At 44.2% G+C, this 27,269-nt stretch overlaps 1 protein-coding gene across 1 annotated transcript in view; it reads right to left on the bottom strand.

The window, feature by feature from the left end:
- Positions 1-27,269, bottom strand: part of LOC123017372 (sodium channel protein type 4 subunit alpha-like) — a 61,861-nt gene that overhangs the window by 18,708 nt on the left and 15,884 nt on the right. The window contains exons 9-15 of the mRNA XM_044418683.1: positions 24,795-25,007; positions 16,908-17,069; positions 15,377-15,500; positions 13,792-14,030; positions 12,007-12,180; positions 10,568-10,924; positions 6,283-6,756 (exon numbers count right to left, since the gene is read on the bottom strand). Of these exons, the coding sequence (XP_044274618.1) occupies positions 6,283-6,756; positions 10,568-10,924; positions 12,007-12,180; positions 13,792-14,030; positions 15,377-15,500; positions 16,908-17,069; positions 24,795-25,007 (1,743 nt within the window). The remainder of the gene's footprint in view (positions 1-6,282; positions 6,757-10,567; positions 10,925-12,006; positions 12,181-13,791; positions 14,031-15,376; positions 15,501-16,907; positions 17,070-24,794; positions 25,008-27,269) is intronic.

Here is a 27,269-nt window from a genome sequence, read left to right as displayed (position 1 = left end):
TCTCAGCACGATGGGCACTGTTGGATGCTTTGCACCACATGGCCTTTTGCAGCAAGGCCGAAAGTTCCATGTGGTTCTCCTCAGACCAGAGAGCCCTTTCCCATGTTTGCTGTGACTCCTAAATGCCCATTTCAAACTCCCAATGGGCCTTCGTATGGGTTTGTTTCTAATGCCTTTAGAAACAAACTCTAAAGTTTAGAGTGACTATTGCTGCCATGGTTGCTTCTCTCCTTAGCCAGTCACCGAGTTTTGGTGGATGGCTTTCTCTAGGCGGGCTCAGAGCTGAGCCGTATTGTTTCCATTTTGTAAGGATGTCTTTAACTGTGCTTTGGGGGATGTTCATAGCCTGGGATACTTTTTATCACCAAATCCAGGTTGGTGTTTCTGCTCAGAAATGCGTTGAAACTTCTTTGGTCTTCATAATTCTGTTTGCTCAGATATGCCCTCCAACAAACTCTGGGGCTTTCCAGAAGCAGATGCATTTGATCTGAGATTATGTGGCACTGAAATTGCACACCGGTGAACTATAGTCAACTACTTCGTACTCTGGAGGCTATGGGTTGTACTAGAGTTTATTCAGGCATGTTGTAGCAAAGAGGGTAAATACTTAAGCAACCAAGAAGTTCCCATTTGTTTTTGTTTATCTGGGCATTTTTTGTGCCACAATTGCAATTTTTTGCAGCTTCACAGTGTCATTTATCTTGTGTACAGTAAGTGTTCACAGTGCCAATTAAATCCATTTTAATTCTAGGTTGTGACAGAACAAAATGTGGAAAAGCCAAAGGGGTGAGTGTGTAAATATTTCTGCAAGGCATTTTATATAGGACTGCAAAGTTTTCATCATAGGAACGTACAGTTTGAGGATGTTGACAAGATGCTTGGACAGGTTCATGCAACCAGGTCCATACTGGATCCTTGTTCTCTTGGCTAATAAAAGCTAAGCAGGAGGTAACAGCTGGCAGGACCAGGGAGGTGACTGATGCCCCTTGACAGGAGGGAGTGATCCCATACCACCTGAAGCAGGTGGGGGTGAGGAAATTCCTGAAGAATCCCCCTCTGGACTCAGAAAATCTGAATGATTCTAGGATAATGGCAAACAAGCCCCCTCTCTCAAGAGGATGCAGCTTTGGTCACCCTGTATGGGGGAGTTTGACTCCTCTGGTGCTCATTTGGTGGCAACAAGCAGAAGGACCTTTTCAGTGGCAGCCCCCCATTAATGGAGCGGGCTCTCCACTGCGGCTTGCCTGGCACCAATGTTAATATTTTTTTCAGTGCCAGGTTATGACTGTCCTCTATGACAGGGCATTTAATTAGTTTTATAATATATGGGGCATTAAGTTAATTGCTTAAAAGTTCTTGTGACATAATTTGTGCAAGCTATTGTAGTTTTTAAAGTTTAATGTCTTTATCATATTTTATGATACTTTCATTGTTATTTCATATTGTAGTTTCTTGTATTTTTTCTGCTGTTGTGAACTGCCCAGAGAGTTTCAGCTATTGGTTGCTACAGAAAAAAAAGATGATGATGATGATGATGATGATGATACAGCAGTCAAAGAGAATGTATTATCTCTATAGAAACATAGGGCCTAGCAGGCCATCAGGTCCAACTACCTGCTCAGTGCAGGACTCAAGTCACCCATCCAGATTTCAACTCAGCCTAACCCTGCTTAGCTTCCGAGATTAGGCAAGATCAAACACTTTAGGCTATATAGCTATACATACACAAACACAAATCAAAGCCAGGCAGTAGACAACCTGGTTCCCACCTGATGAATTGCTGTTAACTGCCCAGAAAGCTTTGGCTATTGGGGTGGCATAGAATTGAAATTAATAATATGTTCTGGACTGCAATCCTCCCAAATCCCTGACTTGGCCATGATAGTGGGGGCTGATGGAAGTTGTAGTCCAAAACATCTCGAGGGCACTAAGTTGCCTAGCCCTAATCTAAACTTCTGATGTTATAAGGATGAAAACAGTAAGAACTGAAGTCACAAGAATTACATTAGTGGACATGAAGGTCCATCAGGCTTGGCACTCTCTTTCTGGCAGCAGCTCATGGAAAAGTCCTGAGCAGGCCTGTGACAGAGGACAATTGTAATATTTGAAAGGGCTTTAGCTAAAGCAGCAATTGTAGGAAAGTTCTGCTCTGGCCATTATTCCTAACAGGCACCTAACATTTTGAAGGCAATATACATCAGTAGCCAAATACAAACAGAAGCGATGAAATGTGGACATCATCACCCTCACCACCACTACTACTACTATTCATTGGCTGGGTTCAGAAAACATGACAAACCATGGTGGTTTTTTACCATTGGTCGTCTGTCATGCTGTCCGCACCCAGGATTGCAGTTCCCACAGTTCTGGTATGCAACTACCACAGAGTTCCCTGGAAAGAGCTGCAACTGCAGGATCCACTCCAGCCATCCAGCCTCTGTGTGTGGACCAACATGGAAGCGGCAGATGACATAGGCAGGGAGTGATGCACCGTGGGACTGAATTTCAGAAAGAGGCTGATGCGATACCTGCAAACAGCAGGAGGACTGAGCAAGGAGGAAGGAAACCATGATGACATAGCAATCATCTGATCGTGTGTCGTATGTCTTGCTAGCCATGTGCAGGTATACAATAAGGATGTGTGAGGAACCCATTCAGGGGTGGGCATTGCTCACGTTCTCTGGGCTCAGCTGCTCTAGCTCTTGCCCATTTTGTGGAGGCCCAGAGGCTGAATTCCTGGTCAGCGTGCCCCGTGTTCTTGGGGCACTCATGAGGAATTGAGCCTCACGTGCTGGAGCAGCCACACAGACAGCAGGCACTCCTTGTGCCCAAGAAGGCTGGCCATGGGGCAGTCTCCAGCAGCCCCCCAACCAGGAGCAGTGCCCGCTCGCATGCTCAAGCGGCCACTCGAACGGCAGTCAGTGGCACTGCTTTCCTGGTGGGTGCCTCGCGGCCAGCCTTCTTCAGTGCAAGGAGTGCCTGCTGTTTGAGCAGCTGCTCTGGTGTGTAACCAAATGCCCACCAGGAGAGCACCCACCCCTCCCTGGCCGCTTGGCAAGCAGTACCTCTTCACTGTGCCAGCGACAGCTGTCATTTTGGGCTGCTGCTGCTGCAGAAGGTTGCTCACCTGGGGTGTGGCAAGTGTTCACAGACTTCCTCTTGGCTCTGCTGTCTTTTGAAGACCAGGCTGAGCACAAGAGAAAGCCTGTGGATGCTTGGAGAGATGGACTCTGACAGCACTTGTCCCATCCCATCCCTGATATATGGAACCAACCACAGCACTTCATCCCCCTGAACCCTCTGAACTTCAGAAGCCCTGCTCCCGGCACGTATGGAATAAATCACTAGTGAGAGTGGGAATTGTAGTTCCAGTGGCCCTTAAACACTCTGCATCAATTTGCAAAACTGGGCCTCAAATCTGGTCTTAATTTTAAGACTGATCTACTCTGACATTGGAGAAGGCATGGAAGGAGTTGTATGAGTGAAGCTGATAGCACACGCCTCCGTGCCCCAAAGTGACTGCTGGAGAACATGATATAGCAATGAAAAAAGATGACTTGGCTGGAAGGTGAGGGGACAACTCTTTGTTTCTCTCTCTCTCTGTGAGTGTGTGTGTAGTTTTTCAAGCTTGACTATATATGACTGGGGAAAGTGCAGACAGAGGAGCCTATGGGTTTAGGAAACTTGCTGAGTATTTTATAACAGGATCTTCTGTTAATACCTCAGCTGGGAATATCTCTGGGCATTTGAGCCTTGGGAGGTACCCGCTCCCCATCCAAAGCCAAGGAGGTTTAACGCTTTAGCCAATACACCTTCGATCTAAAAGTCAAAAGATGAAGCACTGATCCTGCCGGGACAGACAGAGCATTAACGGGTTTTTATATTTTATATAAATTATATATTTATAAAATTTTATATAAAAGGTAGCCATAATCCAAGCACTGGAAAATCCTGCAAGATTAGCAGTAGAGTGTTTGCCAACTTTTGAGGAGCGTTCTAGGCACTATCCCTTGATCTTGAAAGCCTCATCAGGTCTACATGGGGCTGCCCTTGGAATCATTTGGAAACCAGTTCAGAACGCTGCAGCAAGATGGTTAGCAGACACTCGGCAAAGAGGCCATGCAAGCATTGCTTTGCCAAAGGCGGCACTGTTGGGTAGTTAGTTGGGGGCTGAGTTCAATTGCTGGTAATGTTTTTAAAGCCTTTGTTTACTGAAAGTAGTGTGCAACCTCTTCTTCAGGCCACGTACTGAACCGAATGTCAAGTTCCCCAGTCCCCTGTACCGCAGGAAAAGCAAACCTCTGCAAGATGGCTGCTCAGAGAACATGATGCCAACAGGTGGCTTTCATACAAATCTAATAAATATATAATAACAGGGTAAGCAAAATAGAAACAAATCACCAGGAGGAGGAGGGAAAATTAAAGGGACTGAGGGGATATAAAAATAACACAGTGAGGGAACAATGGGGAAATTGCTGGAGAGACTTAAAGAGGTAAAACATACATAACTAGATTTTACTTAGATTTAGCAGAATACTAAACTGTATAAAATTTGTAACAGTTTGTAGTGTGGCTAAAGCCTTAGGAAGGTGGTTGCACCCGTTACATGGACAAAATCACTGATAATGCAATCCTATGCAAAAGCAAGTCCCATTTAGTCCACTGGGTCTTAATCCAAGGCATGCCCCTGAAATACCAAATCAACAGCTAAACTAGATACTTTTGAATCATTACTATTCCATCTCCCAAATTAGGTATATTAAAATTATTATAATTTTATTAATTCTATTAAAATTATTATAATGTTATAGAATTATTGATAACCTGCACCACATCAGCCAGTTCACAATTTCCGGAGCAGTCCAAGTAGGTCTGGGAGAGTGAATTGGTGGACTTACTCTCAAAAAGTATGCAGAGTGTTGTGGCCAGAATGCTACCCTTGCCCTTGCCAGCTGTCTTCTTCAGTTTTCAGAGTTGCCTCCCCTGTGAGTAAAATTAGCTTCTTCTGGCCAGTTTACCTCTGTTCTTTTCTGGTACACTGACATTTTAATTCCTGCCGATTTGCAGATGTTTGGCAGTACTCCTGGATTTCCATGTAGATGGCTACATTTCAGCAGTGGTTCTGAGTGTTTCAACTCCACTGAGGCTGACACACCAACGATGCCTAATCCCAGAGATGTCCGATCTGGCCAAGGTGGCACACACATCTTAGTTCCATCATGTTTGGATCACCACAGCCTGCGCTACCCGGAACTGCCTTCCAGGCTGTTTGGAAATGGCACCTCAGCCCATTTGGTGTGGCGCCTCCTTATTGATGACCTTCCATGAACAGACAAACACCATTTTATTTAAGCAGCCATTTGGCCTAACTGGGCTGACTTGTTCTGCTCTGTTCTTGTTCTGGTGGTTTAATTGCAGTTCTATTTTCAGTGTTTCAGTGGCTGAAATTTTAACTGGTTATTCTTATCTGATTTTATTGTGAGATTTCTTTTTATGGACTTTGTTTTTATTGCTGACGTTATTGTTGTTAGTTACCTTGAGGATTTTTAGGGAAAGATGCAGGAAATGAATGGAAAAACCTTATATGCAATGCAAACAAACAAGCAAGCAAAACAGAACCAAACAGCCACACGGCTGGATGAAAGAGAGCCATTTCTAGATGGGATCCAATTAAGTGAAACAGAAGACAAAAGAGCAGCGCTTTTTAAGCACTGACTACTTAGAAAACGTCTTCCACAGGGAATTATCTGTTCAGGGACTTTTTTTCCTTCTACCACAAAACCCTGAATAATTGGAAAGGACACTGGGCCAAGGTGTAGGATAGGTACTTTGCATGTGCCCCAGGAGTGCACCTCAGAAGCTTCCTCAGCGCACTTGGGGACTGTTCAAATGCCATGACAGCCTGCTGTGGGTTACTAAACCTGGAGTGAGGCTGTGTGGTGTATATGTAGCCACTCTTTTGCATATGCAACATCTGTGTGCGGGTTGCTGTGGCGGGGTTGACAAGCGTGGGTTATGCAAGGGTTAAATTCTTGAATCATCTATTTTCGGGTTATGCATTAAGTAACAGAGAGCCACAGCATGGCGTCTGAACTCTGCCGCTGCAAGGGAAGACTGGCAACAATAGATACACTGTCTTGCGGGCAATCTTGTTCACCGTGCTTCTTATCAGAGATCCCTTAATATGCTTCCAAGAACCCCATTCGTAGGAATACATTTTGAAAAGCCTGGAACTAACTGGTTCCAGCTTCTCATCTGTCTTCTTTGGGATCCAAGACTCACCTTGGTGTCTTCAGCAGTTTCTTCACCCGTGTCAGTTTCGTCATAAAGATCAGACTCCTCAGAGGCTATTGGGACATGAATGGTCAGGTTGGGATTGTTAATGAAGTTCATTTGATCTAGCTCATCATTGAATGTCTCTTTTTTGGCTATGTTATTCATGCATTCTGGACTGAAGTCCTGGCCTCCTTTTTTTGCTACCCCATCAAGATATTCTGGTTTGAAGTCCTGATTCGTGTCCACATGGTTGAGAACAAAATTCTCCTTCTTGCTTTCATCCTGCTCCTGAGAAGGCAGCTCTGGCTTCTTCCATTCCCTGTGAAGTAGCAGGAGGACATGCTTCTTTACAAAGTCAATTCCCCGTGTGATTCTGCCAATTGCAATCTGCAAATTGTTCACCTCACCATCATCATCAGATGCTGCCAGACTATCAGCACTAAAAGAGCTTAGCAGCAAAGCTAAGAAAAGGTTGAGGACCTGAGGGGACAAAAGCAGACAGATTCAAAGTTCAGCAAAATGCTTTGAACAGCTCTGAAATGAGGACTCCTCAACCTTAAGATCTTGAGACCACAAGACTACAGAAAGGCGCCACACACAAAAGTACCGCTCAGTTTGTAGGAATCCAAAACATGTGGCAGTGAGAAGCAGCCACCCCCAGGGCACAAGGCAAGAGTACAGTGGTGGTTGCTGCTTCGTGCTCTCATTGCCCTGGCTCGCACAGGCAGCTGGCATCAGCAGCAGCCATGGCTACTGCCAAGGGAAATGCAGCTGGGAGAGGGGTGAATGCTCCATACAGGGATGACTCAAAGTTTTGAGGGTCTCGGGGCAAGGCATCCTCAATGCCCTCCTTCCAGTGACTCCCTTCTCCATGTCATTGTCACCGGCTGCTATTGCCCAACTCGATTTCCCTGACACATACTGCTAGCTGCTGTTGAGAACAGGATGCTGGACCTAGATCTGCATCAGGAAGACAGGACCTAGGAGGCTGGAGGAAGCCGAAAGTGGCACTCCAGTCCATTCCAAAACAAACACCCTCTCTGACTTTTCTTGCATCCCTGTCATCACAGGCACTGGTGGGACTGGCATGCTATGTACAGCAATATCAGGAAGAAAGAGGAATGTGTTTGCTGTGAAAAGATGGCCTCCTGCCCACTCACAGCTGTTGATGTTTGTGCCTCTCCCCTGCCAGGAGCACATTTGAGAAGAGATTCTGCTGATATTCAAGGTCATGGCTATTTGCATATGTCTCATGACTTAACTAGGACTTTTATGTAAGCGCCTTCAGTTTCCTTGAAGTTCTTGAATGCTTCTCTTAAGCACCAGTTAAGGCACAGAACTGTGGCTGCTGCTCATAATCCTTAAAGGCGGCTCAGCTTGGTGACTTCCACTATTTTCTTATAATTTGCATCGGAAATGTCACCTGAACAGAAAAAGTGTCACCAGCTCAGACAACTCCAGAAATATATCTGAGAGGAAGCCAGAACAGAGCAGCTTGCCAGCACCCTCACCCCACTCCCATCACCATCTCCCCTTTCTTCCTGTTGGGGAAAAGGGGAAATGTGGTCAGAAGTATCTTCTGCATTCCTGTTGCCAGGAGGACTGGCAGTCAGCAGGGGGGCATGAACTGGCTGGCACTGGTCCTCCCAGAAGAAATATTGGGCAGGTGATGCCAGTGGCTGCCCCATGCCACCTTCCCAAGCCCTGGGCAGGACGTGGGAAGGGCTGTGCAGCAGACATGAGCTATCCCTCTGCCTCTAGCTGGTGTGGTCCCCACATGTGCCACACGGCTCATCCTTCTTATCACCTGCTCCAGCACTGATGCCTGCCCTGTGCCACCTCCCCAGACCCAGGCACTGGCTGGCCCTCCTATCACTGGCCAGTGTTGACACCATGCCATCCAGGAACACGGCAGCAGGAAAGTGAGGGTCAGGACAGCAGGTTTGGTTGTGCCTCTTCCTGCGGACACACAGCCAAACATGCTCCTTCCTACAAAAGTGCCCTCCCACCCAACTTGTGAATCAGGTTAGGAAGTGGGGGTGATTCTGCCTGTCAGTGCCAACCTATGAATGCTGCTCAGCTGAGTGGCAGGTTGCCTCATGCTGGGCTTCTCAGCCTTTCCCTTCTTGCCTCCCTCTCCAGATTCCCTGCTCTGCACTCCTGCTGATGCAAGGACAGCATCCATGGGAGTGCTGGGTGGGGAAGCAGATGATCATCTGTCAGGCACAGAGGAACTTTACATGTAGTATGTGGCTGAAATTCCCAGGGACGTTAATATGCTGTGCAAACCTATCCAGAGGATGACTTTCCTATTAGTATATAGCAGGGGTCAGAAAAGTGGTACCTCCGCAGATTTCTAGGCACCCTCCAACACAGGTGCCCATCCAAACATTTTCTTTTATGAATGCATGAGTTCAGTTCACACAACATAAGGATGTTTGTTAAGGCACAGTGGCATGTTAACCTTTCCCACCCTTGCCGATCATGTGCTGGATCGTTTCCTCATTTCCATCTGCCAAGTGTCATGGCATCTGAGCCCAGGGAGGGTGGCTTGTTGGGGCAGTTAACAAAGCACTCAGAACCTGAATGTGGGGCACCACACACCACGGCTTAAATTAACCATCGTGGTCTGCAGTGGTGATGGCACCCACCCAGTCCTTTTCTTACTGGCACCTGGGATTGCTCCAAATCAATGGGAGAGCTTGCAGCTGCTGTCAGCCCCAATTCCCATTATGTCTCTGGACAAACACGAGTGGGGAGAACCTGGGGGTTAGGGACATGCCGTGTGCTTGTACATCTGACTGTGTGTAAGACGAGAGAAAGAGAGGAAAAGGATGTAGAGGGACTGGAGAGGGATCCTGAAAAACAGTGATGCATTTCTTTGTGTGCTTGCATTCAGGAGAAGGGAAGGATGTATGTATGCAAGCATGTGTGATGAATGCTTGCATGTGAAGGCGTGTGTGGGTGATTAGATGATTCAAAGCAGATGTTTGATGGGTTGGTGCTCGAGCCCCACCCGTTTTGCATTTGGTCTTTGGGGCAGGTTGCTTGTCTGGTATGCCAGCCACTTTGTGGTAGTGGCCAGGACAATTTCTCAAGGTGCCAAATGTACTCATGGTTCCAAAAAGACTGAATACCCTGGGATATAGGATGGCTTGGCTCAAAATTTTGTTCTGTAACCAGAAGAGTTCACATTCAAAGAACAGGGCTTTGCTGCCTCCCAAAAGTCTGCTTCTGGCAGTCAGAGGATCATGATGTCATATATAGTGTGTGTGTGTCGAATATAGTGTGTGTGTGTGTGTGTGTGTGTGTGTGGGAGGGGGGGCAGATGGAATTGCATGTGCAGAAGGGCAATTTAGTATGCAATCAGTGGGCAGCTGCCAGTAACCAGAAAGTCTCCTTGCATTCTTCTGTCCCTCAGTGTGTGATGTGTCAGATCACACATGGCATAAAATCATTATGTTCTGTATTTCCCTGCTTTCAAAAACAGCATTTGCAGATGAAGAGCTTCTCCATGCGTGTCATTCACTGTGTGCTCATCATTCCCTAGTCCTGGTTGTTCATGAACTGAGTTGAGCCCCATGTGATGTATAGTTTACAGGTTTAGAACAAAAACAAATAAGGATGTCTGAAAATCACCCAGAGTAGGGCTTTCAGACAAAGTCCAGATGCCTCTCAGCAGACTGAGTAGGGGCCCCCAAACACAGCAGGGGCAGCATACCAGATGCTGAAGGAAGCAAGGTAACACAATGCTAAGTAAGGTGCCTTATGTAAAACAATTAAGTGCAGAATCTAAAAATGACTTAACTGCCCCACTGAGTAGTCTAGTTGTGGGGAACCACGTTTGTGTGTTTGCCTGGCTGGGAAGATGCATACTGAGAGGAGGGAGAGACAAAAGAAGAGGCTTTAATTTGTGCAAGATTAATTAGGGCCCAACCATACAATTGGTTTCCAGGACTGAAACCAGTTGCAGGACTGAGTTCCCCACAGGCATGCATTCAAAAGAACAGGATTGTCTGTGCAGGTGCAGGCGCATGGCATGGCTTGTAAAAATGCCCAAGTGCCAGGACAATATAATGCTATGGAAAGAGTAGAGTAACAGGCCCCTTTACCTGGTTGCAATAGCAGGACCATCATGTGGACTAGTGGAAATGCTTTAAACCCTGCCCCCTTAGCATTAGGTGCCTGCCGACTGGACACGTCTGATTTGAAATGAGGAGTGTCCATTAGCCATTACTGGACCAGGAGAACCTTTATGTTGGCCCCTCAATATTATTTCCTTGCTACTTACCACTAGATTCCCGATGACCATGACCATCATGAAGACAATGAGGCACAACGGCTGTCCAGCCACTTCCATGCAGTCCCACATAGTCTCGATCCATTCCCCACAGAGAATGCGGAAAACAATAAGGAACGCATGAAAGAAGTCATGCATGTGCCAACGAGGCAGCTCACACGTAGTGGAAATTTTGCAGACGCACTCCTTGTAGCTCTTCCCAAAGAGCTGCATGCCTACCACAGCAAAGATGAATACGATGATGGCCAGCACTAGAGTAAGGTTGCCCAGAGCACCCACTGAGTTGCCAATGATCTTGATCAGCATGTTGAGTGTTGGCCAGGACTTGGCAAGCTTGAACACCCTCATCTGAGAAAGGAACAAGGATCCTGGTTAGTCTGCTATTAGCCATGAGAATACCAGTCTCTGTGGGGCCATGCATTGCTCCTGAGGTGGCAACCCTTTCCCTACTCTTTAGACCCAGGGAAAGTGTTGCTTTAGACCCACTTTAGACACTTTAGAGAGCTTTTTAGTATCTCCCTTTGCTATACAACTTTAAACCTCACCTAGCGGAGATAACAACTCTGCTATGCAATCATTTATTCATATAGCTCTCACTGCCTGCAAGAGTACAGCTTAATTTTAATAAATTGCATTTAAATCATAGAACAGTAGAAATGGTGGGTGACTATATGGCCATCAGGTCCAACTCCCTGCCCAATGCAATTTAATCATCCCTCTCAGCTGTCCAGCTGCATATTGAATGCATCTCGTGTGGGAGAGCCCACATGCTCCTAGGCAATTGGTTCTATTGTTGTATTGCTCTAACAGGCAGGAAATTTACCTGATATCTAGCTAGAATCTGGCTTCCTGTAACCTGAGCCCATTATTCTGTGTCCGGCACTCTGGGGTGATTGAGCAGTAAAGACATCCTGGCCTTCCTCTTTGTGACAGCCTTTCAAGTGGTTGAAGAGTGCCATCATATCTCCCCCTAGTCTTCTCTTCTCGGGCTAAAAATGCCCAGTTCTTTCAACATCTCCTCATAGGACTTTGTTTCTAGTCCTCAGATCATTCTTGTTCTGTACACTTGCCATAAGGGTTGGAAACTTGCTCAAGAAGCAAAATATACATGAATTTCTTAGGAGAATGAATTTGCAAGCACGTGTGAGAACATCCCTAGCCCTAACTGCCAGTGTGGTGCATTTTTTTCCGTCACCATTTCCCCAGTAAGGATGACTATCTTAAAATCAGGCCTGACAGCGACACTGGCGCAAGTGCAGGGGAAACCGTCACAGCAGGGCAGGCTCTAAGTCTGCCTCTGGCATCAGTCAGTTCTCAGCCCAAATGTTCTTTGCCATTTTTAAGGGAGGCTTGAAGCATTTGCTCTATTTGCATAACACCCACCCAAGGCTGTTTCGTGTGTGTGGGAGGGGAAGACCCCAGTTACCTACCAGACGGAAGGAACGCAGCACTGACAGACCCTGAACATTGGCAAGACCAAGCTCAACCAAGCTTAAGGTGACAATGATGCTGTCAAAGATATTCCATCCCTGCTGGAAGTACTCATAGGGGTCTAGAGCAATCAGTTTTAGCACCATCTCAGCAGTAAATATCCCAGTGAAGACCTACAGAGACATGGAGATACTTAGTTTTACATATAGTACATATGGGTCAGGGGAAGAAATGTGAAGGCAGAAAGAAATCAAATGCAGACAGTAGTAGATGTTGCGAGCACACTTCCCCCCATTTTACTTTCCAGCAAATTAGCCCTAAGTCCTATTGCCTGGCTTTCCGAGACAGAATAATAACAATGTTTTTAACAAGTAGCTGTTGTGAGCTAGGGTTCCTCTGTTTGCACATTTAAAGCTATCAGAAGTCATTATCAAGTTCTGACCTTGCAAAGTTTTGGATTTCCTGGAATTCCAAAGAAGGTGATGACTTGTCCATGACAAAAAAATCATGTTAAGTTCCCCCATATCCAGACCCCAATTTGCCATTCCTGAGCTAAGGTTGTTTGAGGAATTCAATCTTTCTAAATTCTGATATGAACTGACCTAATAAATCAATTTGCAGATGCAGAGAGGTTAGTTATCTATTAGACTTTACACAGTTCTGACACAATTCTTAGAGAAAAACATAACAAATCAGCATAGCCAATACATTAAACTTTTTGAGAAAAAATTAGAAATATGCATGCTAAGTGGTCAGATATGGAAATGAAACTAATCAGCACAGACTAAGGGACCACGACACCCACTTGGTGTGCTCTCCTGGTGGAAATCTACCTGGCCACTATATTCAACATCTAAGACCTTCCTCTGAGAGTGACTCAGATGGTGGCAACGAGGAGGATGGTCTTCTCTGTTGTTGCCCTCTGAACTCAGAACAATTTTCCCACTGTGGCAACCTAGTGCCAACTCTGTTATGCTTTTGGCAACAGGTTAAGATCATCCTCTTTGCCAAGGCATTTAAGGGCTTCTGAGAGGCCTTATGACAGCAATTTTTGCTCCTCTCAGGCCTAGTTTATTGAACATGTTTTAACTGTTTTGGGGGAAGGGTGTTAATGTCTGTTTTAAACTTGGTATTTTATTTTCATGCTGCTTTTATTAAATTTGTATTCTGTACTGCATTTTATGTTGTATAAATTGTTGTTAACCACCCAGAGAGCTTCAGTTATTGGATGACAGAGAAAGGAAAAGGAAATAGATAAATAAATAAACAAAATCCAGATTGATGGACCTATGGCTGACATGGGCCCTACACGACAGAAGGGCTTTAAGTATGAGTGTTGAAAAACCTCAGGATAATAGAAAATAGGGCAGCTTTCCCTTGTATAACAACCCTGATAACATATTAAATTGGGCTTTAGAGCATAAGAAAAAGAATTACATCAGTTGGTAAAATTATGAGAGCTATGAGCAGGACTTGGTATTGTAGATTGGAGTCATCCCATGAAATAGACAGGCATTGCTTTCAAGACTTCAGGATTTCGTAACCCAATACTTAAATTTGAGGAAGCTTGCTATCATAAGATGGGTTGATAACCAGTAGGACGGATGGCAAAAACAAAGAAACATAGCTAGAAGACAGTAGGCCTCAAAGCCTTTCGCCCATGATGGCCCAAATGGAACTTCAAACCCTGCATTCTTATATAAGTGCTCAGATAATAAACCCTCTCAGAACTGTGTCATTATCAAAACGAGGCATGAAGAGCGGGGGGCATGCAGTTCTCCTACCAGATTGCCCACAGTTAACAGATTGTTGAACTCTTCAGTCATCGGGTAGTGTTCCATGGCCATGAAGACAGTGTTGAGAACAATGCAGATGGTGATCCCCAGATCAACAAAAGGGTCCATCACAATGAGCTTCACAAACTCCTTCAGCTTCACCCACAGAGGGCAGCAGTTCCACACAAGGACTGCATGGGCAAACTTGTACCACCATGGTGGGCATTTCTGGTGTGCCTCTTCCAGTTCTGCAAGTAAAAATAAAGAGGGGATTTCTGCCATGCAGTTACTGTCACTGAGTTTAAGTCAGTCATGCAGTAAGATCAGTCAACTAAAGCATTAATTGGATTAACATTTTATACAGACAGAGAGAACTTGTTAATCATTGGCCATTTTGAGGCAGCACAAACACACTACACTCCTCCTTCTGGTTCCAAATTTAATTTGAAAAAGTATCTTAAAAGGTGATTTTCCAGACCCATCAGATATTTTGCATTGTGGAGGAAGGGAAGCCAGTGTGGCTTTCCTGTCAAAACTACTGATCAGGGGACATGACAGTACCCTGCCAGTACCCTTATCAGGTCAAGTACGACTATATCTTTTAGGCCTTTTAGTTCTTCCACATGAATTGGCTTGTGCACATTTTTTTCTTCAGTCAGTTTAACAGGCATTTGTGGTTTTCACATGGAATCAATTAATCCAAGAAATTCTGATGTCCCAGTAGAAGCCCAAGTTCTTCCATTTAGTGTGGTTCGACATATGATGAGGCCAGACTTTCTCATGTTTGTGCCCTCTTGGAATGTGGGGGGTGTAGCTCAGTGGAAGAGCACCTGCTTTGCATACAGAAACTCCTAGGTTTAATCCCTGGCATCTCTTGGTAGGGCAGAAGAAAACCCAGCCTGAAAGCTTGGAGAGCTACTGCCAGTCAGTGCTGACAGTGCTGGGTTTGATGGACGAACGACTTGTATAAGGGAGCTTCCTACATTGCTAGATGTGTTAGGATTATCATTTGTATCATCCCCAATGAACATGGAGATCTGGGAGCCACCATGTTGAAGAAGGGAGTCAACATGTTGAGGAAGGTTGCACTGAAAGAAAACAGGGTCACTCTACAGAGTCATCCCACAATTTATCTGAAAGACAGGAACAGAATGAGACAATGGACCATGCAGAAATATATGTCAGAGTCACTTCATATGCTGTGTGCCATAAAATATGGCAGACACAAACAAATGTTTGGAAGATGCATAAAAGATCAATGCAATTTTCAGGGAGCTGATGCCCTTCAGAACACATCTTTGTGTTTCATAAATATGTGAAATGATCTTAAAGCTACTAGGAATTTTCTTTCCCACTAGTTTTTGACCAAAACTAGAATAGTAGCTCTTCCCCTGTGTGATTTCTAGCAAAACAATGCTGTTAATCTGAAATTAATTTGTATTAGTGTATTTTAAGTCACTATGCAGTCCATATTCTCTTTCAGTTTGGAGCAATTCAGAACATTAAAAGCAATGAATATTAATACAAACACAGGTTATTATTCTGAAAAATTCTTTTAAAAATAAATTCCATGCAAAGCCAAGGAAGAATTTACCTTCCAGTGTAGTGGAGACTACGCTGGCTGCACTCTCTGCTCGCTTCTCCAAGCGTGCCTCATCATGATTGCCCACATGGAGGTGGCTCTGATCAGACTTCTCCTGTTCTTCCATTTGATCTGACTGCAAAAGCAAAACAAGGTTTCAGGTAAGGAGTATAAATTTTCCTTTGCTTGTTAGTCAATAATCTGCATCACTACTACAGATCTTAATAAACTATGTTTCACCCTTGACACAAGTATTTATGTTTAATCCTGGAGTATCCCTGAATGTGGAGAAGGAAAAGGAATTGTGCCATTTCAGAGCTCAGTCTCCTCAAACATCTGTGGGCTCTGAAGAACAGCCTGACCATCTGGGAGCTGGAGCAGCTAGGAGGGAGAGTACCCAGAGGAGGGCCATCTCTTTGGTGGTGCCCCGACTATGGAATACACTCCACAGAGAGGTTCGCCTGACACCAACGTTATATTCTTTTCAGCATCAGGCAAACCCCTTTTTATTTTCCTGCTATTTTAATGTTTAACTGATTTTAACTGGGGTTTTAGTATATTAATAGTCGGATGCTTTGGGGTTTGTTTTATTCTACTCATTTATTGTAAGCTGTCCCAAGACATTTGTAGGGGACAGGATAGAAAAGCTTTTAATGAATAAAAAAATAAATAAAATAAAAAATATTTTGTGTTAATTGCTATATATCAATATGCTCTCAGCCTACACTATCCTATACTATTGGAAAAATCTTATAGGAAAAACCTGACCGGTGAGTCCAATAGATCAGGTAGTTCCATTTCTTCTTCAAAGCCATGAGACAGTCTATGGTGATAATCATTGATCTTTTGGCCATGTGTCTAATAATGTGCATAGCATGTGCACTACATGACATGTGCACTCTTGATGTAGCTTTGCCTGTAGTCTACCAAGTCCCATGGACCAGGACTCTGAACTCTCATCCTGAGTAGATTCTAATTCCTTGTCCTCCGAGGAGGTTCCCAAGTTACTGAGATGAGTTAGCCATGATAAGACATCATGGAAAAGCTTCCACCTCTCCAAGACCCATTTCACTAGAAAGTTTTCAGGAGTCAGCTCGGCTGTGTTCAAATGGGTTGGATTAATATCCTCAGATTCTGAGGACTTGCACCCAGCTACTCCCATGTGGATACAATCTGATATTATTAAAACAGGCCTCATGCTAGGAAAGGCACAAACTACTCATACCTGTGGCATTTGTGGAATCCATGTCATATATCAGCTACCTGTGGCTTACCACTAAAACATCTCCTGTCAATTTTTTTCTAGAACTATCCCCATAAGGCAGCTTTCCTCAATGTGCTTTCATCCAGATGTTTTGGGTTACAACTCTCTTTAACTCCCCTTCTGGCTCAAGTCAAGGCAAGTTGCAGTCCAAGCTTTATGGAAGGTAACATACACAGGGGGAGACTGCAGTAAAGCAACTTCACTAGTACGGAACCCCACTTCAAGGAGTATCAAGAAGGCCAGAATCCATTATTTGTTCTTTCTCCATGGATGACACACCTCATCCACGGTTGCTGACCGCTCCAACACCAAGGGTGGGATGACACGACCATTGCAGTCTTTAGGCCCGTCCTGCTCACTGTGTGATTCTTGATCTGACTCCACCTTCTTTTTCAGTATAATGCTGTTCTCAGAGCTGCTGTTTGCTGCTTGCTCCTGAAGCTGCAGAGAAACCAGAGATCCAAGTTAAGAGCACCTCTTTTGCAAGGACTCAGAATGTTTAGATGGGAAATTGCTCTTCCAAGACAAGGGAGTTGGTGGACTATCTTCATTTTTTACTAGTAAAGCAATATCAGAACTCATTGTCCCCATCCTCCAACCAACCCCCATCTATTGCCCCTCAAATTGGAGCATGCCTATGGCTTTTTTAAGGTACTCTGACATCTCAGACTATTCTGACTCTGTCAGGATGGATTAACTAGCCCCAGTTCCCCAGCAAGCAGGAAGAGACTACTGACATTACATGAAGCACATGAACACTTTTACTGAAATGATGACTTGATCACTTCCCCTGTGCATTTTGAATTCATATATCAATCCAGGGTGGGACAGGGAATAGGAAATTCCACACAGAAGTATTTTATGCATGTTATGTGCATGTTGTGGGCGTGGGCATGGGCACAGGAATGTTATCATTGCCCTTGAATGGCCCACTCAACCAGACCATATGGACTCCATCTTAACTACATCCATGTTGCAGTCCCTGTGCTGCAAGGACTGTGGTAAGGTGTTCAAGATGTATGTGAAGAGTTTTTGACACTCTAATCAGCAGATAGGTCCTCAACAACATGATTCTATAAAATGGCTGCTGAAGTACAGTTGTCTAGAATTGACGATACTATTTTCTTCCTTTTATTCTTCTCCTTTAAATTTTAATATTCTTTTTTCCCCTTCCACAAAATGCAGGGAATCTCAAAAACATTCCGTTCATGGCATTGGATAGGAAAGACAAACAGACAAAACCCTCACACACTATCCTCCATCCATTATCTGCTCTTTCCCACAATGTTGTTAAATATCAGGAGCTGGGAACCTGTGGCCATCCAGATGGGGTTGGATTCCAGCAACCCCTGCCAGTGGACAGGGATACTGGGAATTGTAGTCTAATTATACCTGGAGAGTCACAGATTCCCCACCCCTCTTCTATACTGTTACAGCTTCCCATATTTATTTGACTTGCACTGAGATTTTGAGAATGGCATTTATAGTTTAGTGTCAGCATAAGCAAGCTAGCTAACACTGACAAGATAACCACAAAAACACACTGCAATTGTATAGTGAAGGGAAATCATGACAAAGCACAGACCGTTCCAATACGTCAGAATCAAAATGTGAATAGAGACAATGGATGGAAAAAAACCCTCGCTGGTGGTAAACTGCAGGGTCTGTTCAAAGTTTCTTTGTTTGGGTTTTTTGTTTTTTGCCCGAGATCAACATGGCCTACATTTGCAACAAATGGAAACTGTGAGAAATAAAAGTGAGAGCACTGGAGCAGCAAGTGTCCACACTCAATGGAATAAGAGATGAAGAGTTTTCAGACAGTGAGATGGAAAAGCAACAGCAAAATGAAGTACAGGGGCTGGAAGAGCAACAGCAAACTGACACAAGAGTAGAATCCAGAGAGAAGGGGAAATGATGTAGAGGAAATTTCCTGGAAAAGGGTAACCACTGGAGCAGAAGAACTAGAAGACACTCTGCTCCAGTGGAAGCAGTGAAACTATGATACCTGAGAATGAGACTGAAGGGCAGCCTGCAGGGGAAGAACAGCAAGCAAGAGGCAATGAAAACAAGTCTTATAAGAAAGGTGGAGTGGTAGTTGTGAGAAGCTCCCTGTGGCCTGGGATGCAAACCCATGCATGTTGTGAAGACCATGGATGCCCAAGATATGCTCTCTCCCCAGAGGGCAGATTTAAGATGTGACCGGGGGCGGGGGGGGGGGTGTTGCCAGTGCTTACAGAGCCCACTGACCTTTATTTCTTCCTTTTTGCCCATGGGGGAAGAAAGGATATCCAAGAAATCATCTCAGCTTTTGAGGGTTTCTGAAGGAAACTCTGGGGCTCTGATAGTATTTTTAAGGAAGAGCAATAAAAAGACTGGGAAGAATGTGTTTGGCCACAACATGAAAAAATTCATCATGAGGGCTATAAACGGAATCCTACAGAGGAGGAAGAAGCAAAATTGGAGGTAACAAAAGACAAAGACTTATGCACCATGTTGGAGAGAGCTGCTGTAACAGCACCCAATAACAGTCTTCCAAACAATGGAGGAAGAAAACTAGAGCACAGACTGTGTGGTCTTTGATGTCTATATTCTAATGCCAGAGTAAGGTTGCAATGGTCCCCCTGGAATCTGGTCCCCATCTACTCATCAGAGTTCTTCTTGTGCCCAGCCCTCACTTAGGAAGTGAGCTGAGCTGAAGGGAAGTTTTAAGCACTTGTGAAGCTTTGGTTGTGCAACTTGGCAATGTTCTGCTGCAGCACATAGTGTACAAGCAAAGCTACAAGTCATGTACATGGTAGAGGGATGCAATTTGCACAGGATTTGTGTGGAGCTCAGTTCCTGGTAGGTTCCTGTGCAAACACTCAGCACCAAGTGAGATGGTGTAAATTGGTGAACTGCAATAGCAGGGGGTTGCACCTGATGGCCTTCTTGGCCCCTTCTAATTCCACTATTCCGTGATTCTATGAAAAGTCAACCTCGTGGCTGTTAGAAAGCAGGGCAGAGTCCAGGGAGCTAAACTATGGGAGATTCCCACTCTTCAAGTACTTGAAAGATTGTCACAAAGAGGAAGGCCAGGATCTCTTCTCAGCCAGCCCAGAGTGCAGACCATGGAATAACAGCCTGAAGCCAGGTTCCAGCTGAACATCAGGAAGAACTTCCTGACTGTTAGAGCAGTACAACAATGGAACCAATTCCCTAGGGAGGTTGTAGGTTTGACTATCTTTTCTATTTCCTTCATTGCTGACTGTCTCAGTAATCTTTGTATTTCTCGGCTGCAGTCTCCCTTTGAATTGATGGCCGAGCCAAGGTGAAAATTGTTCATAATTTTGATTTCTTCATTGTTGACAGTAAAATTCAGTAATTCTTCTGTGGACATGATTTTTGTTTTCTTAATATTCAGCTGCAGTCCTGCTTTTGTATATTCTTCTTTCACTTTTATCAGGAATTGTTTCAAATCATTGCTGTTTTCTGCCTGTAGTATGGTATCATCTGCATATCTTAAATTAGTGATGTTTCTCCTGCCAATTTCACTCCATCCTCTGATTCTAATCCAGCTTTCTTTATCATATGTTTTGTGTACAGACTGAACAGATAGGAAGATAAAATACATCTTTCTCTTATACCTTTGCCTATGGGAAACCATTCTGTTTCTCTGTATTCTGCCCTAACTCTAGCTTCTTGTCTGTGATACAGGTTATGCATCAGGAAAAAAATAAAGTGCTGAGGCACCCCAAGGTTTTTTTCCCAGAACCATCCATAGCTTCTTGTGATTCACATAGTCAAAGGCTTTGCCATAGTTTATAAAGCATAAACTGATCTTTTTCTGACTTTTTTTGGTGTGCTCCAGTAATCAATAAATATTTGCAATATGATCTCTAGTGCCTCTTCCTTTTTGGAATCCAGGCTGGGAATCCAGCATTTCTTGCTTCATACAGCATAGTAACACTGGCCATTAGTATACCCAAAAAAGAGACTTGGAAGGATAGGTAAGGGTCAAGAAGGTAGAAGCAGCTGGCAAGGCAAAAGACTGTCACAATCATCAGCATGCTGGAGATGCCTTCCTTTTAAAAGCAAGCAAGCAAGCAAACAAATAAATAAATAACAGAAGAGGACACCCAAGGCCAGAAGAGCAATAGCAGAATTTGCTATGAGTATATGAATAGACACAAGTCTGCAGGATATTGCTAAAACTGAATCCATCTGCGAGAAATATTAACACCAAGAAATGTGTTTGTGTGTGTATATGATAAAGATCTCACTCGAGCACATGGCTGCCACATATTTCAGCTGACCTGAATAAGCATGAATGAACTAAGCATACATTATCCTGTGATGAGCTGACACAAGAAAATCCATGTTGCTTCTGAGTGAATGTATACACATGGCCATTTCAGCATTGGTTAGTGTAGGTAAATGTTAGCAAGACAGGGTCTCAAATGGTGCTGGCCCAGAGTATGGGAGGATGGAGAAAGAAAGAGCATTGTATTCACAAAAGGGGGAGAAGGCTGCTGCTTCTTTTGAGAATGGAGGTCATCTGAAAGAAGGACCATTGCCCATGTTCCATGTACTCATTTAATCCCCTAATAGGACTGATTTTGCAAGGTTTCAAAAACCTTGTTTGTTTCTCCCTCTTTATGAAAAATTACTTTAGACTACCATAGGGTATGAGGATGTAGCGCTCTGGAGAACTTCCTAAAATTCCTGAGGGCGGTCCTTAGGAGAGGCTGCCTGGTTTGAGGCCAGCAGGTACTGCAATTTAGGACCTTGTCCTATTCAGTAGAATGGAAAATGTCTGACTTAAAATGGTATCCTGAGAGGATTGGGCAATATAGGTTGATCTGCAGAGAACAGAAAAATGTGTTGCCTTGGAAATTCACCATGGAAAAAGGAGTTAGACATATCTAACCTGCCAGGCCCTCTGTGCTCACCTCTGCCTTCAGTCATCCCTAGATGCAGTAGACCGGCACCTGCCCATGAAAACCACCCTGCTAAAATAGGGCTCATTGTTGCATGGACTCAGAGGCCCTAGGCACGAAGAGACCACGGCAGATGAACATTACTCTGTGGGTGCTAGGCCTCCGAGGGAAGATACCCCTGGATAAGAATGAGACAGCTGCCAGTGCTGCTGAGGGTCCTTCTGTGATCCCCCTGGGGAACCAGTGAGCACTTTCTGGGTTTTGGAAGGAGCACTGCAAAGTTCTCCCAGTGGAAGAGCTTAGGAGAGAATATTGTAAGTATACATCCTGCTTGACAAAGGTTCTTTGGCAGAAGCGTGACAAGAAGCACCCATCGTCCTCCTGCCTTTTGAGGTGCAGTCTGCCCAATTTCCCTTCTTCAGGAAGTTCTGCTTAATCCATTGACAGAATCCAGAAGGAAGAGAATGTTCTTCAGAGACAGAAGAGGTAAGCCCAGAACATCATCCTCAGGATGGATGTCTTCAAAAACTTGCTATGTTTGCCTCAAAATGGTTCCATGACCAAACTGGGAAGTGAAGCAATTCCTCTGTTGGTACTGCCCTGCTCTCATGGGATACAAAGGTGGTATGGAGGTAAGAAATGGATTCATCAGAGTCTGGCAGTTCTGGGATGGGAGTTACACCCAGATGGGTGGACTGAGGTTCTGGAATGGTCAGAGTTCGTTAAGTATATGTAACCCTGCCTGCATTAACATTGCATGATTCCAGCCACTAACCTGAGTGGAAGTGAAGCAGTTAATGCCATCGACAAAATGAGTCTGACCTCTCTGCATGAACTATGTCCTTCCTGTCCCTCCACTCCTCCTGCCTCACCTGAAAAGGCCAAAGTTTACATGACCATTCCCCCCCACCCCAATGCAAAAGAAGTATTTCCTCTTTCTAAGTCAACGGCTAACAATGAAGCAAGACATCATGCATGAAGATACCAACATGTCTCCTTCATGCAATCACATGTAGATTGTTTGGAAGAATATAAGCCTTTTAACCTTTTATTTAAAAGCACCTCGGTGTGGATTCTAACAGACTGAAGTGCAAGCAACCATCTCCTAACTATATCCAGTGTTTAGTGCTTATCCCTACTGAACCTGCATATAGCCAAACATACAACAGGTTCCCAACGGATTATGGGCTCAGGGCTCATGTTTGATTCTGAGATCCCTAGCAGTTTTTCAGATTGAGAGAGAGAAAGTTTTCTAGTGTTGAAAATACAATAGAGCTGATTTCTGGTATGGCTTTGGTTATCATTTTGATATTGTTGCATTTATGGGTTGAAGTATCCCTTGATTTTTCTTGTTGACACCATGAAAGATTTTTGAGAGGTTTTAAAGGGACTTTTTTTTTCTCCCCTTGGAAAGGAAAATTTTGAGCTGCAAAATCAGACCCATTGCTTTCCATGTTCTCTGGCAGGGAGAAGGCCTGGTAACCACAATGACTAATCCCCAGAGAAATTTTCTCTCCAGTGCAATGCCTCTTTTAGATGTTAGATGTACAGATGTTTTCTTTAAGTATTCAGAGATGCAATATGGCAGTGGTGGTCAGCAAGGTGGAGGCAATTCAGATTGATCAAGGCAATGAGTACATGTTGCACCACACACAAGTCTTCCTGACTGAAAAGGAGGTAAATCACAGAACATCTGTTAAAATGGACAAATGCAACAGATCTCTCATGGATGAGACTGAATATCTAAATCTATTTCAGTCAGCATTCAGGCCTGTTTTGGCACAAAACCAGCCTTGGTTGTCCTATATGATGACTTATGCTGGGAGAAAGACAGAGGAAGTGTGACCCTATAGATAGTCCTAGATCTTTCAGTAGTGTTTGAGACCATTGACCATGATATCCTTCTGCAGTGGCTTTCTGAGATGGGAGTAGGGGGCACTGCTCCTACCTGGAAGGTTAGCTCCAGAAGCTGGTGCTTGGGGCATACTGCTCAGCCCCATGGATTCTCTAGTATGGGGTTCCTCAGGGGTCAACATCTATGTGAAACCACTGAGTGGGGTCATCTGGAGTTCTGGGTGTGTTGCCATCAGTTTGTTGATGACACGCAGCAATAGTTCTCCTTTTCATCTTTAGTAATTGAGGCTGCGGATCTGCTAAACCAGTGCCTGGCTGTAGCCATGGACTGTATGAGGGCTAACAAACTGAAACTTAATCTAGACAAGACTGAGGTGTTGTTAGTGGGTGGTTCCTTTGATCAGAGGGAGAGTGCTCAACCTGCTCTGGAAGGTGTTGTGCTGCCCTTGAAGGAGCAGGTTTGCAGCTTGAGGGTGTTCCTTGATCCATCTTCATTACAGGAGATTCAGATAGTTTCAGTAGCATGGAATGCCTTCTATCAGTTTCACCTGGTTTCCAATTCACCTCCCTTATCTGGGCAGGGATAGTCTGCTATCAGTGATCTATGCTCTGGTAATCTCTAAACTAGATTACTGAAACACATTCTATGTGGGGTTGCCCTTGAAGACTTCAGAAGCCGGAGTTAGTGCGAAATGCTGCAGGCAGACTAATAATTGTTTGGAGATCAGACCATCCCATTCTGGTCTGCTTGCTTTGGCTGCATATATTTCTGAACCCAAATTCAAGCTGCTAGTTTTAACCTAGAAAGCCCATCATGGCTTGTGACCACAATGCCTGGACATTATGCTCAAAGTCTGAGGCCTTCCTCTGATTGGAGGCTAAGAAGTAAGCAACAAGGAGGAGGGCCTTCTCTGTGGAAGCCTCCAAATTACGGAATGATCTTCCTATCAAGGCCTTCCTGGCACCAACTTTACTATTGTTTCTAGTGACAGATTAAAAATATCTTCTTTTCTGAGGCATTACCAACTCCAAATATCTCCCATGGGAGTGTTGCCAGGTGTTTTTCTGCAGGCTTTGCAATATGACTGGTTTTAGCTGCTTAATTCTAAAATGTGTTTTAAAATGTGGTTTTAATTTTTAAAATCCAATTTTATGATGTTTCATTGTGTTGTTCTATATTGTATTTTATTGTATTTTTACTGCTATTTGCCACTCAAAGAGCTTCAGTTACCAGGTGGCATAGTAAATGAACAAACAAACAAACATTTCCCCAACTTGGTGCCCTACAGATGCATAAGACTAAAATTTCCAAAATGCCAAGCCAGCATTGTTACTGGTTATGGACACAAGATTGGGGAAGGCTGGAATAAATGAATATAAACGAACAGGCACTAACCAGCCTTTGCTGTTCTTCCTGATGTTTTTTCAGATTTTCCACCATCTGCTGGAATTCTGCCTCTTTCTCCTGTTCCTCCTGCAAGGTCGCATCGTTCTGCTCTGCATAGGCCATTGCCACCACAGCCAGGATCAAGTTGATGAGGTAAAAGGAGCCCAAGAAAATGATCAGAACAAAAAAAATCATATATGTTTTCCCAGCTGCTCGCAATGTCTGTAGGAAAAAGAAAATTTCTCTCATTATTTTTTGACCCTTGATGGTTAATCTTAGATACAGCCTTTGGAAACCTATTAGGAGAGGGGACATACTCCAGACAGACATGTTCAAGGACATTTATTTATTTATTTATTTAAAAATTTCTATGCCACCCCATTCGCCGAAGCCTCGGGGCGGCTTACAAAACATCAGTTAAAATATAAAACACTAAAAATATAAAACACATCAACATTATAAAATAAGTCGCCCTTCTTCTGTGTACTTCAATTAATATATTCCTTTGCATTTGAAAACAGTTTTAAAACCGAGGACCAAACTAGGCAAGAAGATAAAGCTGGTTGGAAAACTGGAACCTGGACTAGATAGGCCTTTCATCTGATCCAGCAGGGCTCTTGTTAGATGCTTACCTACCATGAACTCTAAAGAAGACCAGAGGAGATGAATTCAGATCAGAACCATCATGCTGGGGTAAACACCCCCCCCCCCCCGCTCCTGCTGTGTGTGTGTTTCGGGGGATGGTATTTGGGAGAATAACTTGGAGGAAAGGAATGAATTTCCCTCCCTTAAAACTGTGGTCCTGATGTAAGTTGCATGCACAGTAGCTGCTTTTAACAAAAATCTAGAGCTTTATCGTGGCCCTTCCCTCTCTTGTTTAATTTGCCCTTGAATCTTTCTGGGGAGAGAAACGCAACTGCTGCCCATGTATGCAGGCACTCATGATCAAGTCTGAAATCCTGGACATTGAGAAGCAGGTTCTGGGAGACATTTACAGTCTAGCAAATCCATTTGCTAGCTCACCAGGCGCAAGTACGTCAAACTCTCTGGTGAGAAGATCACCAAACTGCAAACATAAAGCCCTTAACGGCTTGGGTCCCGGTTACCTGAAGGAGCGCTTATGTCCATATATGCCCACCCCTCCCGAGATCAGCGGGAGAGGCCCTTCTCCGGGAACCCTCCATGAAGGATATTAGGAGGGTAAGTATTGGAGGAGGGCTTTCTCTGCGGTGGCACCCAATCTATGGAATGCGCTCCCCAGAGAGGTCCGCCTGGCGCCATCGTTATTTGTTTTTCGGCGCCAGGTGAAGACCTTTTTATTCAAACACTATTTTAATTGTTAATATTATTTATTTATTTATTTTTTCGGGCCAAGTCGACTCATATTATATTGTCTTATACTGTCCTTATTTATTTATTGTTGTGAGTCGCCCTGAGGCTTTGGCGAATGGGGCGGCATAGAAGCCTTCTAAATAAATAAATAATAAATAAACAGATTAACTTCCTAGTGTTTTTGAGCAATGGGAAAGAGTCTTTTTGTTTCCTGTCTTCAACCCAGCACAACATAAATAAGACATGACCTCATCTTTCTCCCAAGCCTACTGTGTTTGCCAGAGGACTCAGTGAAGAACCTAGTTTTGGATGCAACTATAAATAATGGCTGGCTAGTAAGCCAAGGAAATATTTATGGCTGAATTGCCACCAAAAAGGGGGGTCATGAAGGCAAAAATCTTGAAGAAATAGTGTTGTTCTCTTTCAGTTCAGCAAGCCAGTTAGTCAACAGGCCATATCTTTTAAAATTAGTAATGGAACAACATAACTGAATTTTTAAAAATTGCAGATTTTTTTCTATCTTTCTAACCTCATAGGCAAGTCATTTATACCAGCTTGTTACAGCACATTTATCAAACAGTTCCTGTACACTGTAGAAAGTTTTGCATGCTTCCACTTGGAGGACTCCTAATGCTATCATCACTCAAAAAGCATTACATATCTTTCCCTTCTTAACATAGTAAGGAATTGAAAGTAAAATTCTATGAATGAGGCAGGGCAGTTACATGATCTGGAAGCCCTCTGAATGATGGGAGTTTTCCTGAATGTGTATTCAGTTGACAAGAATGCTTGGTAAGGCCTGTGGGACCTTACCAACAATCTGCTGAACTGAAAAGATCTCTATGTATGTCTGCCTGTCCACCCACTGACCCATCCATCCAGGGCTGACATCAAGGATAAGCAGAGTTGGACACCTGTTGAAAGCTTGCCTTGCATCAGAGACCCTTGACAAGATTCCCCTGGAATTGCTCTGCTTCAGTCTTGCAACCTGTTTGTTCACCCGCCTCTTGCTTAGGCCCAGACAGTGGTGGTGACGGGGAAGGAGGAGCAGCAGATGCCATGGCCCGCTTGCTCACTGGCTCTCCACATGGCTGTCGAGCGAGCGAGCGAGCGAGCGAGCAAGCAAGCAAGCAAGCAAATGGTACCAATGGT

This window comes from Varanus komodoensis, unplaced genomic scaffold (assembly GCF_004798865.1).
Source record: "Varanus komodoensis strain SLA01 unplaced genomic scaffold, ASM479886v1 scaffold92, whole genome shotgun sequence".
Classification (NCBI taxonomy): domain Eukaryota; kingdom Metazoa; phylum Chordata; class Lepidosauria; order Squamata; family Varanidae; genus Varanus; species Varanus komodoensis.
The sequence above is the reverse complement of the archived record's forward strand: the minus strand, read 5'-3'. Positions and strand labels throughout refer to the sequence as shown.